Consider the following 18,770-nt stretch of genomic DNA (forward strand, 5'->3'; position numbering starts at 1 on the left):
CCAAACCATTCTAGTTGACAGTAATTTTTTTTCTCCTCTCACCTCCTTTAATACCTCAGATTTCCTGTACCATTCATTCATTCATTCATTCATTCAACATTTATTAAACCCTCACCTGGTTCCAGATACTGTGATGGGGTAGAGGATGCAAAGAGGACTAATGCGTCTTTCCTTTCCTTAGGTTCCTCAAAGTCCAGCCAGGGGACAGACACATACACTTAAAAATAGCTTGTACCATTAGAAACCAGTGTGGCTTGCATAATCTTCCAGAGCTTGGGGGGAGGTCTGGGATGAGGTTAACAGCATCTAGTGCATAAGCTTATACTAAAGTGTATGTAATCTTCTTATGACAATAACTGATATCTCATAATAAGCAGTTACAAAAACTAAGAGTGAGTAAAGAATCTTCTATGTACCAGCCCATGACAGGCAGGAAGGTTTGGGGTTAGAAGTAGGAGAGGAAGCCAGTGCTTTCATCATGAACTTTTACACAATTTGTGTTTGGTTTTTGTTAAGATCAATAAAGATTACATAATTGTCACATCAAAACGAGGTTTAAAAAAATCTTTATTGGAACTAACTGCCATATTTACCATTATTTCTCACTCTGTTATTTATGAAACTCCTTTTTTGGTTGGCTTTTGTGATACCATTTTCTCTTGATTTTTCATCGATCACTGATTGCCTCTTAGCTTTTTTGTTTCTTGGTTCTTCTTTTATTTGTACCTTAGATGTTTTCAGTTTTCTTTTTGTATCTACTATCATTTCACACATTATACACACTACCTGGGTTCTTATTTAAGCCCATGACTTGAGCTGATGACTCATCAGTATGTCTATATTCCCATTGCAACCCTTCCCGCTGAGCTCCCAGACCTATAGGAAAAGATCTACAAGGTGAATGATGAAGTGAAAAAAAAAGTTGTGGATCAGTATGTTCACATATATGTGTAGAAAAACAAAAAAAAATTTATGTTATAAGAAAAAATACCTAGAAAGGTTGCTGGAAGGGTGTCAACAAATGGGTGACAGTGGTTCCTTCTGGGGCAGCGGTGGGGAAGGGGAAGTGAGAATGATAGTGGGCAGCAGGGTAAAAGGGAGCTATTCAAGTTTTGCTGCTTATGCTTTTGTACTATTTGCATCTTTTACTAAAAGAACATATTTGTATATTGTTCATTTAATAAACATTAAAGACAAAATATTTAAAAAGAAAGTTTGTAGAAGTATTGTGCTTTAGGACCTGCTTCTGTAAATGATAGCACAAACCAACACAGTTGTTCTTGTAGTCTTTTTTATACTATGGATGTCATATTTGTTTTTGCTTTATCTCAAGCTGGTCATTAAAAATGTACACCTGTCTATTTCAGGGTTTGGGTTGCTTGGTCAAATAAAAGCCAGGAAAAGTAATAATTGTGTAGTAATTGGAATGTTACCCAACTACATATCATTTGCTTTATTATAAATATTGATGTATATTAAGATAGATGTTAATTAAGAAATAATTTTATGTTCTTCTTTTAAAGTGCTATAAGATGAATATGAAATAAGAATGTATTATAACCAAACTAACCAGCAAATAACTTTTATTCCATAATTAGAAGCATGTTGTCAAAAATTGGATATTGCTGACTCAATGGAACCAAGGTTGAACAAAATGGAATTTATAGAAGTAAGAAGTTACATTATTCATTATTTAAATCAAATTATTTTGCATGGGCATTACATACACATTAACTTAGAATGAAGTTAAAACACACTAACTTATTTCTATTCTAAGATGAAATATTATTTTATTTTATTTTAACTTTTCTGAAGTTAGGGTATATCTTATAATCAAAGGCATTTTACAGTTTCTTTCAATTATTGGTACTCATGATGTGAAAGTGAGAAAAACTTTCACTCACACCTTCAGTTAAGATCGAGAAAAGCCAGTTTCTTTTTCTATTGCATTTTAGATAAAGAAGCCTAAAAGTTATAAACCATTTCCTTTAGACCAGGTATTGTCCTAAGCTATTCATATATTAACTCAGGTAATGCTCTCAGTAATCCTTATTTTTATTTTTATAAATGAAGACACTTAAGGTGCAAATTGGTTAAGTAACTTGCACAAGGTGTCATAATTAGTGAAGCTGGACAAATTTGTACTCAGGAAGTTTGGTTTCAAAATCTACATAATATTTCATCTGAAAAAATATAGGATTACTTTTGTCTTAGGATTATATTAGGATAAGCAAAAGGAGCAACTTAATGGTACCAGAGTCGTGTTTTATAGTTTGCCTAGAATTGTTAAAATGTCCATAATTTTTAAAATGACAGTCCCACAAATAGCTGTGTGCTCCTCTCCAAAGGGGGGGGGGAAAAGTTTCTGTACGTTGTTTTGAACTTGGAACCCATTTTCCAAATAGAAGCTATATTTTATGTAGTGGCTGAGGTCTGTGGTTTATCTTATTTTTGTATTATTTTTTTAAAGTAGGCTCCACACCCATCATGGAGCCCAATGCAGGGCTTGAACACACAATCCTGAGTTCAAGACCTGAGCTGAGGGGTGCCTGGGTGGCTCAATCGGCTAAGTGTCTGACTTCGGTTTGGGTCATGATCCGGGGTCCGAGGATCAAGCTCCATGTCAGGCTCTCTGCTCGGTGGGGAATCTGCTTTTCCCACCCCCTCTGCCCCTCCCCCTGCTTGTGCTTTCTCTCTCTCTCTCTCTCTCTGTCTCTCAAATCAATCAATCAATCAATTTAAAAAAAAAAAAAAAGAGCGTACCGGAGATCAACAGTTGGACACTTAACCAACTGAGCCACCCAGGTGCCCCAGGGGTCTGTGGTTTGAATGTGCCTGAAATGGAATTCTTAACACAAGTGACTATTTCTGTGTGGAAAATGCTATCTGGAGAAGGCATCACAATGCACTACCAGGGAAAGGAATGTTCTTATCTCCCACTAGTGATAACTACATACAAGACTTTTAGCATTGGCAGAGTTTATGGAATGAAGGGTAAAGATGGCCTCAAGCAGAGGAGAAATTCCAAAGACTCCAGACTGAGGAACTAAGGGAGGGTGATCTCTCATCTTTGTAGATCATCTTTCCCTACCTCTGGGAGCTCCAGAGGTTGTCATACTGCTGTTTCTGTTGATAGTATCAGATGGCTCTGGCCTGGGTTATATTCCTCGCCTGGTGTAATTTCAAGGTTAACTCCCCAAACTCTTGCCTCCAAAGTTGTAACAAAGTATAGCTTTCTCAAATGAGAGTGAAGTCTTTTAAAGGACTATTCTCTAGGGCAGCATAACCTGCTTATCGGTTCTTCTCACTCTAGGCACCAGAATTCTGACTCAAATTGTAATTTGTGTTCATCGTCATTCCCAGTTATCTATTACAGACAAAAGTCTTTATCATGTGAATCTATAAATACAAGTGGATTGAGAATGGATGAATGCATACCATAGAAAAGAACTTTGTACTATTTGTCCCATGTGTGGTTGTCCAATGGGATGGTAATGGAAAGATGCCTCACACGCAGTTATAGGCTGTAAAGTTTCTCTTCAGGCAAAGGATTTAATATTCACAGAGATGTCCTGTTACATACAAAGCAGGACACAACACAGCGTGCTTCCAAACAGAGGTTCCCCAAAGTTTTCCACAGGAATTAGACAATTGGCATGGATCAATGGTTTAGATTTTTTTTTTTTTATTTTTTTTATTTTTTATTTTTTATTTTTTATAAACATATATTTTTTATATACATATATTTTTATCCCCAGGTCTGTGAATCACCAGGTTTACACACTTCACAGCACTCACCAAATCACATACCCTCCCCAATGTCCATAATCCCACCCCCTTCTCCCAAACCCCCTCCCCCAGGACTCTTAATCTCACAAAACAAAATGGTTTAGATTTTTAAACCATCCTGGTTTGCCCGCACCCCAGGGGTTTCTTAGAACATGGGACTCTCAGTGCTGAAACTAGGAAAGTCCCAGGCAACCTGAGGCAGGTGGCCACTCTCACTGAAGAACTTGTTTTGCTTTGATCTTATCCCCCACCTGATCATCGTGAAGACGCAGGCCACACATCCACCTGCTCACCAGGGCAAGTGAAAGCAATCTAACACCTTGTTTACTGTGGGACTGGGTAGAACGAGGGTCAGTTTCCCAGGAGCATCCTTCAGCAGGCCTGGGCTTCAAGCTGTCTAAAGTCTGCATCTGAATTATTTAAGGGCTTAAGAATAATCATATGCAGGGGAGCCTGGGTGGCTCCATTGGTTAAGTGTCTGCTTTTGGCTCAGGTTATGATCCCAGGGTCCTGGGATCAAGTCCCCGCATCAGGCTCCTTACTCAGCTGGGAGTCTGCTTCTCCCTCTTCCTCTGCTATGTGCTCCCTCTCTCTGTCAAATTAAAAAAAAAAAAAAAAGGAATAATTATATGCAAAAACTAGAAATACTATTCAGTGGGATTCAGATATTAACTGTGGATTCTGTGACACTAAGGAACCGGTGCAGGGGTTAATAAGGGCCATGTCTCTGCCTGAATTCTCTTCTCTAGGACTGAGTCCGTTCTTGCTCCACACTGGTCGGCTTCAAGATAATTAGTCTCTCATGCTCAGTTGTTTTATACCAGTCACACAGTCTGAGGCCTTCAAACTTATGTGGCTCAAAGTTGACATTTTAAGCAGAGAGGCTTCATCAAAATTACTCAAAGATTGTGGCTTTCCTGTAATGTGTTCTGCTCAACCCAAGCTGTACATTTCCCCCAAAATGGAATGTATCCGAGTGGCTCTCTATTCTGTTATTTGTGATTTGCATTTTGTAGTTTTTGCTGTTTTGTTCTGCTTTGTTTCTCTTGTGCTTTGAGCTATGGCAGGGGAGGACAGAAGAAGGAAGAATGATGACTTTAGGGGAGGTGTAGGTAGAAGCAGCAATATGCTGTGAACACTGACTGAGGAAGCCTTGGGGTGAAATGAGCAAATTCTAAACCAGGGAAATGGGAAGGTCTATGGTAAACTATCCTCCAAGGTGTGTGCCTTCATAGGTGGTCTTTAACCATAAGAAATACATAAAGGAGTTTAACGATCAGCAAATCCTAATTGCCAGTTTTCTAGGGCTACCACAACAAGGTCCTGGGTGACTTAAACCTCAGGAACTTAATTTCTCACAGTCTGGAGATTAGAAGTCCAAGACAAGGTATTGGCAGGGTTGGTTTCTTCTGAGGGCCCCCTCCTTGGCTTATAGGTGGTTATCTTTTCCCTGTGCCTTCACATGGTCTTTCTTCTGCACATGTCTGTGTCCAAATTTCCCCTTCTTATTAGAACACTGGTCGTATTAGCTAATGACCCCCCTAATGAGCTCATTTTAATTTAATTACCTCTTTAAAGATCTTATCTCAAGGGCACCTGAGTGGCTCAGTCGGTTAAGTGTCTGCCTTTGGCTCAAGTTATGATCTTGGGGTCCTGGGATGGAGCCCTAAGTCAGGCTCCCTATTCAGCAGAGAGTCTGCTTGTCCCTCTGCCTCTGCCATTCTTCCCTGCTCATGCACACTCTCTTGCTCGCTCTCTCAAATAAGTGAATAAAATCTTTAAAAAATAAAAGACAAAGATCCTATCCCAAAATATAGTCACATTTTGGGGTACTAGGGGTTAGACCTTCAACATGTGAACTCCAACCTGAACCAGAACATTGCCTAAGCATCTTTCATCAGCAGGGGAAAAATCATGTGTTTCAATCTGTCACTTTTATTATTATTGGATATTGAGTAAGGCCTTTGTTCAATTCATTTGTTAAGCAAATGGTTCTGACTTTTAAAAATAAAAAGACTTAAAGTATATTTATGCTTTGTTGAGTATATAATTAGCATTAATTATTTTTACAAGTTCCCTGAGACTGGAAATCTAATTTTCTAATTTTCTGACCAAATGCTGTATGAACACACTTTTTCTAATTTTCTGACCAAATACTGTATGAACACACTTTTTCAATGATGGATAGCCAGTATAATCTGTGTATTTCAATATTCTATAGTCTTTGTTTGTGGGTATTTCTGAAAATGTTATTACTATCAGGACTTACCAATGCAGTTTGGAAGTTAATACCTAAAGTAGTTAATTTCCAAATACAGTTTCTTTCTATTGCTTTTATATTACCTGCTGCACCAACTCTCAAGTATGTCTACAATTAAATAAGTGTGAATCCCAATGGCCCAGAGCTGTAAAACTTAATAGTAAATACCAGGCTGTTAAGTGTGACATTTACTATATTCTCAAAATTTTGGTTTTCAAGTCAGAAAGGAACAGCCCAGAATTCATCACAATGGGACCCAGCACACGGAGATAGTTTGATTAAGTACAATTCAAATGGTTAGCAGTTCACATAGTTATTAAGTGGAAGGATACTCATAGTTCATTATATTCTTAAATTAATCTAAGCAATAATTTCAAGATTGGTGGATATTAATTGATTTATACCATGGGAGGATAGGAAAACACAAAGGCCCTGTATTTTCACTTTCTTTGTTTTTACAAGAGACACCGGCAAACTTCTGTTACTGTTCTATTTGGAATTTGATCTGTAGTTAGTTGGCAACTGGTAGTCTTCATGTCTTATCGCCCACATTTAGAGAACACAGTCATTCAGAAAACCCATAGGCTCTAAATCCAGAACGTTGAAGTGTCTCTTGGAGAAACAGTTAAACTAATCCTTGGTTTAATAGGATTACCACAACCAGAAAACTCAAATGGCCTTGTGGTCAATTCCCAAAAGCTTAATTCATGTATTAAGGATTAAACAGGATTTTAGGATTCTGGAACAATTAAGAACAGCTGTCCCATGTCATCTATTTCAGTGGTTCTCAACCTTTAGTGAACATAAGAATAACCCAGAGGTTTATTTATTTATTTATTGACTCCAGGGTGGATTTATTTCTAGTTACCATGTATAAAAGTTGGAGGAAGAAGACCCAAGTCTGCCTGTCCCCTTGGTTGGAGCCCACTTTGAATTTCCATACATGGTTTCCACAACTACGTGCCTCCACTAGCTAACGTCACAAGAGTTCTGAGTGTTGGGATATAAGGAAAGAATAACAGTGGAAGTATGCTGGGTTCTCTTTTTTTTAAATTAACATATAATGTATTATTTGCCCCAGGGGTACAGGTCTGTGAATCAATAGGCTGACACATTTCACAGCACTCACCGTAACACATACCCTCCCCAATGTCCATCACCCAGCCATCCTGTCCCTCCCCCCATACCCTCTTGCAACACTCAGTTTGTTTTGTGAGATTAAGAGTCTCTTATGGTTTGTCTCTGCACACCACCCCACTCCCCTCCCATGCCATCTCTTCCTTAAGAGGGAAAAAGAGGGCGCCTGGGTGGCTCAGTGGGTTAAGCCGCTGCCTTCGGCTCAGGTCATGATCTCAGGGTCCTGGGATCGAGTCCCGCATCGGGCTCTCTGCTCAGCAGGGAGCCTGCTCCCTCCTCTCTCTCTCTCTCTCTGCCTGCCTCTCTGCCTGCTTGTGATCTCTGTCTGTCAAATAAATAAATAAAATCTTTAAAAAAAAAAAAAAAGAGGGAAAAAGAAAGATTATTTCCCTTCTCCAAGAATCCTGGGGACAACAGTTCTGATCATGTGACATCTCATATTTTTTCTGTTCTAACTCTGCACACTTGTGACTGGAAGGAGCCTGGTTAAGAGCTAGAAGTGTATTTTGCTTCCAGAGGGCTTTTTAGAAAAAAACAGATTCTCAGTCCCACTCCAGAATTTCTGATTCAGTTGGTCTAGAGTAGGGCACCCAAATTTATATTTCTTTTCCTTTTTCTAAAAAAAATTTGTTTTTTTTTCAAATTTCCTTTCAGTGTTCCAGAATTCATTATTTATGCACCACACCACCCACAATCCCCATTTCTTATACTCCAATCATTAAACATAGCTAGTCTTGGAAAAAGCATGGTCTTCTATGCCATACATCAAAAAGAAAACTATATTCAATTTTTAGAACTATTAATGTACAGGCAATGTTTTATAACTGCTGTGAGTTCATACTGTGAGGTGAAAAGTCTGCCCTATATAATGCTGATGTGATCCAGAGGTGAATTTCTCCAAAAATAGCCTTACTGGTGTGTGCTTTTGGGGATTGTATTGGTCACCTCTCTCTGCAGCACAGCTGTAGAGTAGTACTAACATGAAAATGCTTTTATCTATGTGACAAGCAAATGATATGGAAAAAATTGTAGCCAATAATTTGATGTACATTGACTGAATCCTTGGAAAAATCCAAGTAAAGAGCCTATTTTAAATCAACTCATTTATGCTCTTTTTCTGTGCAGTACCTCTCTTCACACATTGCAGACTTTAAAAGTGAAATGTTTGAGAAACTCCTTAAGCACCTTTGTCATTGTGCAGATGAATTCCGGGAGGTCATAAAAATGGACATGCGGAGGCAAATGTTTGCTCAACTCTTCCTGGATTGTGACCATGGGAAGGTAAGATAAGAACCTTAAAACAGTGCTTCTCAAACTATTTTTTTGTGAAGGACCAGTTTTTAGGTTGTAGTTTGGTATGATGATGCTGTTTTTAATTGCTAATCCAGTGTGGACTGAGACTCAATAAAGATGGGACTGCTAGGGGGAAAAATGCACATGCCAAATATAATCCACATTTTTTTAAAGATTTCATTTATTTATTTGAGAGAGAGACAGAGAGAGCACAAACGGGGAGGGTGGGGTAGAGGGAGAGGGGATAAGCAGACTTTCCACTGACTGCGTAGCTGGGCACGGGCTCAGTCCCAGAACCCTGAGACCATGACCTGAGCCAAAGTCAGACTCTCAACTGAACCACCCAGGTGCCCCAGTCCACATTTTTTGATTATCAGATTCAAATCTGATTTATTATCAGCAACTTTCTCAAGTTGTTATAAAATTGTCTAGATACTGTTCTCAGTTTCTATACCTTTCTTTGTCACAGAGTGGTACCAGCCTATAGACTACATATCACCATTTCACTGTATTTTACAATGCACATCTTGTCTCTAAATCTCTTTCCCATTCATGAATGGGCACTTAAGACTGTTTTTCCTTACTTTCTTTGCTGGTGACTTCCTACAGAAAAGAGGTGTTGGGAATAGGAAGGTTACCACATTTTCTTATGCTGCTACTTAAAACAAGAAAAGTTGATAACTAAAAGTATTTCTAAGAATGGTATTTGGAAGGGCACAAGTAAGCCAGGATACCAAATGGATTTGTAAAAATAGATACAAGCTTTATTATAATATATTTGTGGGGTGCCTGGGTGGCTCAGTCAGTTAAGCATCTGCTTTTGGCTCAGGTCATGATCCCAGGGTACTGGGATCAAGTACCCCATCAGGGTCCTTGCTCAGCAGGGAGCCTACTTTTCCCTCTCCCTCTGTCTGCTGCTCCCCCTGATTGTTCTCTCTCTCTCTCTCTCTGACAAATAAATAAAATCTTTAAAAAAATACATTTTTTATGAACTTAATATTTATCTGTATCCCCAAGTTCCAGAAAAGATTTAAGGATGCTTATTAATTAGATAAAATGCAACAAAGGAACATAGATAGATAAAAAGCAGGATGAGAGAAGAAAAATATGAGAGGATACTAAATGAAGCCCCAAATGTATACTATAATGGCTAAATATTTGTTCTGGGTCATCAACAAGTTTGAATCTAAGCTTCCTAGCAGTGAACGTGAAAAGGGAAACATAACTAAATACTCTATTGACATTGTATGTGAGATAAATGTAAACTGGGAGGGGAAGTACAGATATTGAAGTGCCCTTGCAGCCCAGGAATAAGTCCCACTTGAGTGGTGAATGATTTTTTTAAGGTAAGGTACTGTTGGATTCAGTTTGCTAGTATTTCATTGAAAATTTTTGCATCCATGTTCATCAGAGATATTGGCCTGTAGTTCTCTTTTTTTAGTGGCATTTTAATCTGGTTTTGGTATCAGGGCAATGCTGGCCTCAGAATGGATTTGTTTTCCTTTTCTTTATTTCTTTCGTTCATTTGTTCATTCTTTCCTTCCTTCTTTTCTTCCTCTCTCTCTCTCTCTCCCTCCCTCCCTCCCTTCCTTCCTTCTTTTTTTGAATAGTTTGAAAAGAATAGGGATTGACTCTTCTTAAAATGTTTGGTAGAATTCCCCTGTGAAGCTATCTAGCCTTGGACTTTTTTGGTTTGGGGGATATTTTTTGATTACTGATTCAATTTCTTTGCTGGTTATCAGTCTGTTCAAGTTTTCTATTTCTCCCTACTTCAGTTCTGGTAATGTATATGTTTCTAGGAGTTATCCATTTTTTCTAGATTGTCCAGTTTGTTGGAATATAGTTTTTCATAATAATGTCTTAGGATTCCTTGTATTTCTGTGGTGTTAGTTGTTAGTTCTCCTCTCTCATTTGTGACTTTATTTATATGGGTCCTTTCTCTTTTTGGCAAGTCTGGCTAGGGGTTTATCAATTTTATTAATTTCTTCAAAGAACCAGCTCCTGGTTTCATTGAGCTATTCTATTTTTTTTTCAGTTTTGATATCATCTATTTCTGCTCTTGTCTGTATTATTTTCCTTCTTCTGCTGGATTTAAGCTTCACTTGTTGTTCTTTTACTAGCTTCTTTAAATGTAAGGTTAGGTTATTTGGGATTTTACTTACCTCCCGAGGTAGGTCTGATACAGCCACTCTGAAAAACAGTATGGATTTTCCTCAAAAAAATAAAAATAGAACTGCCCTACCATCCAGCAATTGTACTACTAGGTATTTATCCAAAGAATACAAAAATACTAATTCAAAGTGATACATGCACCCTGATGTTTATAGCACCATTATCAACAATAGCCAAATTATGGAAAGAGCCCAGATGTATCAATTGATGAATGGATACAGAATATGTGAGATATATATCTATATCAATGTCTATAGATCTATAGATATCGATATTGATATAGATATAGATATGAGAGAGAGAGATTGATTTACTATTAGGTATCACTCAGACATAAAAAAGAAGAATGAAATCTTGCCACTTGCAGTGATGTGGATGGAGCTAAAGAGTATAATGCTGAGCAAAATAAGTCAGTCAGAGAAAGACAAATACCATATGATTTCACTCATATGTGGAATTTAAGAAATTTAAAGAAATTTAAGAAACAAAACAAATGAACATGAGGTGAAAAGAGACAAGCCAAGAAACAGACTCTTTTTAAAAATTTTTAATTTATTTGTTTGGAGATTTTTAATGACTGTTTCAATCTCCTTACTGGTTATGGGTCTGTTCAGGCTTTCTATTTCTTCCTGGTTCAGTTGTGGTAGTTTATATGTTTCTAGGAATGCATCCAGTTCTTCCAGATTGTCAAATTTATTGCCGTAGAGTTGCTCATAGTATGTTCTTATAATAGTTTGTATTTCTTTGGTGTTAGTTGTGATCTCTCCTCTTTCATTCATGATTTTATTTATTTGGGTCCTTTCTCTTTTCTTTTTGATAAGTCGGGCCAGGGGTTTATCAATTTTATTAATTCTTTCAAAGAACCAGCTCCTACTTTCGTTGATTTGTTCTATTGTTTTTTTTTGTTTCTATTTCATTGATTTCTGCTCTGATCTTTATGATTTCTCTTCTCCTGCTAGGCTTAGGGTTTCTTTCTTGTTCTTTCTCCAGCTCCTTTAGGTGTAGGGTTAGATTGTGTACCTGAGACCTTTCTTGTTTCTTGAGAAAGGCTTGTACCGCTATATATTTTCCTCTCAGGACTGCCTTTGTTGTGTCCCACAGATTTTGAACTATTGTATTTTCATTATCATTTGTTTCCATGATTTTTTTCAATTCTTCTTTAATTTCCCGGTTGACCCATTCATTCTTTAGAAGGATGCTGTTTAGTCTCCATGTATTTTGGTTCTTTTCAAACTTCCTTTTGTGGTTGAGTTCTAGCTTTAGAGCATTGTGGTCTGAAAATATGCAGGGAATGATCCCAATCTTTTGATCCTAAATCAGGTTGAGTCCTGATTTAGGACCGAGGATGTGATCTATTCTGGAGAATGTTCCATGTGCACTAGAGAAGAATGTGTATTCTGTTGCTTTGGGATGAAATGTTCTGACTATATCTGTGATGTCCATCTGGTCCAGTGTGTCGTTTAAGGCCTTTATTTTCTTGCTGATCTTTTGCTTTGATGATCTGTCCATTTCAGTGAGGGGCCAGACGGCTTCCCGGGGGAATTCTACCAAACATTTAAAGAAGAACTAATTCCTATTCTCCTAAAACTGTTCCGAAAAATAGAAATGGAAGGAAAACTTCCAAACTCATTTTATGAGGCCAGCATCACCTTGATCCCAAAACCAGACAAGGATCCCACCAAAAAAGAGAACTACAGACCAATATCCTTGATGAACACAGATGCGAAAATTCTCACCAAAATACTAGCCAATAGGATCCAACAGTACATTAAAAGAATTATTCACCATGACCAAGTGGGATTTATTTCAGGGCTGCAAGTTTGGTTCAACATCCGTAAATCAATCAATGTGATGCAACACATTAATAAAAGAGAGAACAAAAACCATATGATACTCTCAATAGATGCTGAAAAAGCATTTGACAAAGTACAGCATCCCTTCCTGATCAAAACTCTTCAAAGTGTAGGGATAGAGGGCACATACCTCAATATCATCAAAGCCATCTATGAAAAACCCACCGCAAATATCATTCTCAATGGAGAAAAACTGAAAGCTTTTCCGCTAAGGTCAGGAACACGGCAGGGATGTCCATTATCACCACTGCTATTCAACATAGTACTAGAGGTCCTAGCCTCAGCAATCAGACAACAAAAGGAAATTAAAGGCATCCAAATCGGCAAAGAAGAAGTCAAATTATCACTCTTCGCAGATGATATGATACTATATGTGGAAAACCCAAAAGACTCCACTCCAAAACTGCTAGAACTTATACAGGAATTCAGTAAAGTGTCAGGATATAAAATCAATGCACAGAAATCAGTTGCATTTCTCTACACCAACAGCAAGACAGAAGAAAGGGAAATTAAGGAGTCAATCCCATTTACAATTGCACCCAAAATCATAAGATACCTAGGAATAAACCTAACCAAAGAGACACAGAATCTATACTCAGAAAACTATAAAGTACTCATGAAAGAAATTGAGGAAGACACAAAGAAATGGAAAAATGTTCCATGCTCCTGGATTGGAAGAATAAATATTGTGAAAATGGCTATGCTACCTAAAGCAATCTACACATTTAATGCAATTCCTATCAAAGTACCATCCATCTTTTTCAAAGAAATGGAACAAATAATTCTAAAATTTATATGGAACCAGAAAAGACCTCAAATAGCTAAAGGGATATTGAAAAAGAAAGCCAACGTTGGTGGCATCACAATCCTGGACTTCAAGCTCTATTACAAAGCTGTCATCATCAAGACAGCATGGTACTGGCACAAAAACAGACCCATAGATCAATGGAACAGAATAGAGAGCCCAGAAATAGACTCTCAACTCTATGGTCAACTAATCTTCGACAAAGCAGGAAAGAATGTCCAATGGAAAAAAGACAGCCTCTTCAATAAATGGTGCTGGGAAAATTGGACAGCCACATGCAGAAAAATGAAATTGGACCATTTCCTTACACCACACACGAAAATAGACTCAAAATGGATGAAGGACCTGAAGGTGAGAAAGGAATCCTTCAAAATCCTTGAGGAGAACACAGGCAGCAACCTCTTCGACCTCAGCTGCAGCAACATCTTCCTAGGAACAACGCAAAAGGCAAGGGAAACAAGGGCAAAAATAAACTATTGGGATTTCATCAAGATCAAAAGCTTTTGCACAGCAAAGGAAACAGTTAACAAAATCAAAAGACAACTGACAGAATGGGAGAAGATATTTGCAAACGACATATCAGATAAAGGACTAGTGTCCAGAATCTATAAAGAACTTAGCAAACTCAACACCCAAAGAACAAATAATCCAATCAAGAAATGGGCAGAGGACATGAACAGACATTTCTGCAAAGAAGACATCCAGATGGCCAACAGACACATGAAAAAGTGCTCCATATCACTCGGCATCAGGGAAATACAAATCAAAACCACAATGCGATATCACCTCACACCAGTCAGAATGGCTAAAATCAACAAGTCAGGAAATGACAGATGCTGGCGAGGATGCGGAGAAAGGGGAACCCTCCTACACTGTTGGTGGGAATGCAAGCTGGTGCAACCTCTCTGGAAAACAGCATGGAGGTTCCTCAAAATGTTGAAAATAGAACTGCCCTATGACCCAGCAATTGCACTATTGGGTATTTACCCTAAAGATACAAATGTAGTGATCCAAAGGGGCACATGTACTCGAATGTTTATAGCAGCAATGTCCACAATAGCCAAACTATGGAAAGAACCTAGATGTCCATCAACAGATGAATGGATCAAGAAGATGTGGTATATATACACAATGGAATACTATGCAGCCATCAAAAGAAATGAAATCTTGCCATTTGCGACAACATGGATGGAACTAGAGCGTATCATGCTTAGCGAAATAAGTCAGGCGGAGAAAGACAACTATCATATGATCTCCCTGATATGAGGAAGTGGTGTTGCAACATGGGGGCTTAAGTGGGTACGAGAAGAATAAATGAAAGAAGATGGGATTGGGAGGGAGACAAACCATAAGTGACTCTTAATCTCACAAAACAAACTGAGTGTTGCTGGGGGGAGGGGGTTTGGGAGAAGGGGGTGGTATTATGGACATTGGGGAGGGTATGTGCTTTGGTGAGTGCTGTGAAGTGTGTAAACCTGGTGATTCACAGACCTGTACCCCTGGGGATAAAAATATATGTTTATAAAAAATAAAAAATTATATTAAAATAAATAAATAAATAAATAATAGGGGAAAAATTTTTTAATTTAAATTTTAGTTAACATACAGTGCAATATTGGTTTCTGGAGTAGAACTCAGTGATTGTACAACACCCAGGCACCCCCAGATTCTTAATTTTAGAAAACAAACTGATGTTACCAGAGGGAAGGTAGGTAGAGGGATGGGTTAAATAGGTAAAGGGGATTTAGGAGGATACTTGTTGTAATAAGCAGCGGATGTTGTATATAGGTGTTGAGTTACTTAATTCTATGCCTGAAAATAATATTACACTGTATGTTAACTAACTGGAATTGAATTAAATCTTTTTTTTTTTTTTTTTTTAAAGAAGAAGTACAGGAGCACCTGGTGACTCAGTCAGTTAAATGTCTCTTGATTTCGGTTCAGGTCATGATCTCAAGGTTGTGAGACTGAGGCCCACGTTGAGCTCTGCACCAAATGTAGAGCCTGCTTGAGATTCTCAATCTCTCTCTCTCTCCCTCCTCCCCCTCCCACTCCAAAAAGAAAAAGAAGACATACAGAAATTTGGGATTCAAAGTAGAGTCGGGAGTTTCTCTTGGAAGTGCTCATTTATGGGGCCCTATGCAATGAAGGGAACATCCATTATGATGGCCTTATAAGAAATGAAACACTTTCTTAGGACACTTTCTTATAACTGCCTTAAATATAGACAAATGGCACCACGTAAGACTACAACTCAGAAAAACACATTTTTTTTTTGAGAGAGAGAGAATGCAGCCGAGGGAGAGAATCTTAAGCAGGCTCCCCACTCAGTGTGGAGCTTGGTCTCATGACCTGAAATCATGACCTAAGCCAAAATCAAGAATCGGCTGCTCTGAAAAAAACAATTCTTAAAGGAGCCGACATATTGCAGTCTAGGTTCTCAGATCCTTGCCAACTTGGTTTAAGTAAGGAATATATTTTATAAAATCTGAAATGTCTGTGCATCCTTCAGGCTATCCTCCTTGAATATTGCTCCAACAACATGGATAGATCTAGAGGGTTTAATGCTCAGTGAATTAAGCCAGTCAGAGAAAGATAAGTACCATATGGTCTCACTCATATGTGGGATTTAAGAAACAAAACAAATGAACAAAGAAAGAAAGAAAGAGAGAGAGAAATCAAAAAACAGACTCGTACCTATAGAGAACAAACTAATGGTTACCAGAGAGGAAGGGGATGGGGGGGGGGGGTGGGAGGATATAAGTAGAAGAGATTAAGAATCACTTATGATGAGCACTGAGTAATGTACAGAATTGTTGGATTATTCTATTGTACACCTGAAACTAATAGAACACTATACATTAACCATACTGAAATTAAAAAAAAAAAAAAAAGGTAAGGCTGACAATGACAAGTATTGGCAAAGATGTGGAACAAGTAGAATCCTCACGTGCTGCTGATTGGAAAACATTTTGGCAATTTCTTAATAAGTTAAACATATACTAACCGTATGACCCAGCAACCAGCAATTCCACTCCTAGGTATTTACCAAGAAGAAATGAAATAAAATTTGAAAAATTGGAAATATATGTATATTCAAATCCTTATATGCAAATGCTCTTAGTAGTCTAATTCACAACAACTCTGAACTAGAAACAACCCAAGTGCCCATCAACTTAGGGATAAACACACTGTAGTATAGCCATACAATGGAATATTACTCAGCAATAAAAAGTAATGAGCTGTTAGGTAAGCCTGGTTGTTGATATTAAGAAGGGTACGCATCTTTAAAAAAAGAAGAAGAAGAAGAAGGGTACGTATTGCATGGAGCACTGGTGTGGTGCAAAAACAGTGAATCTTGGAACACTGAAAAAATAAAATTAAATTAAAAAATAAAAATAAAAAAAAAATGAGCTACCAATACACACAATAACATTGATGATTTTCAAAAATATTATAACAAATGAAAGAAGGAAGACATAAAAGAATACATGCTACCTTATTTCATTTATATGAAAATACAGAAAAAGGAAAACTAGTCTATAGGAATAGAAAGCAGAATGATAGTTTTCTGGGGCCATGAGTAGTGGGGACTGATTACAAAGCAGCACAAGAAAACTTATTGGTTTAATGAAAAAATCCGTATCTTCATTGTGGTAGTAGTTACATGGGTGTATACATTTTCACAACCATTGAACTCTACACTTAAAATTGGCTAATTTTATTGGATGTAAGTTATACTTCATTCAGGTCAATTAAAAAAAACAAGAATATTTATGGATTTATTTGTAATAGTCAAAAACTAAAAACAAGGGACGCCTGGGTGACTCAGTTGGTTAAGCAGCTGCCTTCGGCTCAGGTCATGATCCCAGCATCCTGGGACTGAGTCCCACATCGGGCTCCTTGCTCGGCAGGGAGCCTGCTTCTCCCTCTGCCTATCATTCTGTCTGCCTGGGCTTACTCTCTCTTTCTCTCTGACAAATAAATAAAATCTTAAAAAAAAATAAAAACAATACAAATATATATCAACAATAGTAAGATTAAATAAATGTTTATATAGTAATGCAATGGAATATTATGTAACCATGAAAAATAAATTACAAAGGAAACATGAATAACATTCATGGATATATTGAACAAAAGAAGATACAAAAGGACATGTACTGTATAATGCCATCTATGTGAAATTTAAAAAATGCAAACTATAGTGAAAATATCAGAATAATAATTACCTTTGGAGGAATTATTGACTAAGAGAAACCATGAAGGAGTCTTCAGGCAATGATAAAAACGTTCTATCTCTTTACCTGAGTGGTACTTATACGGAGTATAGATAGGTAAACACTCATTGAGCTAAACACTTGGGATTTGCATACCATATTATATTTTTTAAAAGTATGCTCCACGGGTGCCTGGGTGGCTCAGTCAGTTAAGCAGCTGCCTTGGGCTCAGGTCATGATCCCAGGGTCCTAAATTTGAGCCCCACATCAGGCTCCCTGCTCTGTGGGGAGCCTGTTCTCTCTTGGCCTCTGCCTCCTGCTCTACCAGCTTGTATTCTTTTTCTCTTTGTCAAATAAATAAATAAAATCTAAAAAAATTTAAAAAAATAAATAATGTTCCATGCCCAGGGTGGAGCCCAGCACAGAGCCTGAGATCAAAGGTCTGAGCTGAGATCAAGTGTCAGATGCTTAACCAACTTAGCCATCCAAATACCCCCACCTACATATCTATTATTCCTCAGTGAAAAAGTTTTTAAAAATTATCTCTGTGGTTGTTTAGGATGGAGTGCCTTTTTAAAAATTTATTTTTTATTTTTATTTATTTTCAGCATAACAGTTTTTGTACCACACCCAGTGCTCCATGCAATCTGTGCCCTCTCTAATACCCACCACCTGGTTCCCCCAACCTCCCTCCCCCCAACCACTTCAAACCCATCAGATTGTTTTTCAGAGTCCATAGTCTCTCATGGTTCACCTCCCCTTCCAATTTCCCCCAACACCCTTCTCCTAACTCCCCATGTCCTCCATGTTCTGCTCCACAAATAAGTGAAACCATATGATAATTGACTCTCTCTGCTTGACTTATTTCACTCTGCATAATCTCTTCCAGTCCCATCCATGTTGCTACAAAAGTTGGGTATCCATCCTTTCTGATGGAGGCATAATACTCCATAGTGTATATGGACCACATCTTCCTTATCCATTCGTCCGTTGAAGGGCATCTTGGTTCTTTCCATAGTTTGGCGACCGTGGCCATTGCTGCTATAAACATTGGGGTACAGATGGCCCTTCTTTTCACTACATCTGTATCTTTGGGGTAAATACCCAGGAGTGCAATTGCAGGGTCATAGGTAAGTTCTATTTTTAATTTCTTGAGGAATCTCCACACTGTTCTCCAAAGAGGCTGCACCAACATGCATTCCCACCAATAGTGGAAGAGGGTTCCCCTTTCTCCACATCCC

At 38.0% G+C, this 18,770-nt stretch overlaps 1 protein-coding gene across 1 annotated transcript in view; it reads left to right on the forward strand.

Annotated features, from left to right (window-relative positions):
• The window catches only part of EFCAB5 (EF-hand calcium binding domain 5), a 167,832-nt gene that overhangs the window by 80,979 nt on the left and 68,083 nt on the right, over window positions 1–18,770 (forward strand). Inside the window, exons 10-11 of the mRNA XM_059147747.1 lie at window positions 1,599–1,669; window positions 8,312–8,467. Of these exons, the coding sequence (XP_059003730.1) occupies window positions 1,599–1,669; window positions 8,312–8,467 (227 nt within the window). The remainder of the gene's footprint in view (window positions 1–1,598; window positions 1,670–8,311; window positions 8,468–18,770) is intronic.

Source organism: Mustela lutreola, chromosome 15 (assembly GCF_030435805.1).
Source record: "Mustela lutreola isolate mMusLut2 chromosome 15, mMusLut2.pri, whole genome shotgun sequence".
NCBI lineage: Eukaryota > Metazoa > Chordata > Mammalia > Carnivora > Mustelidae > Mustela > Mustela lutreola.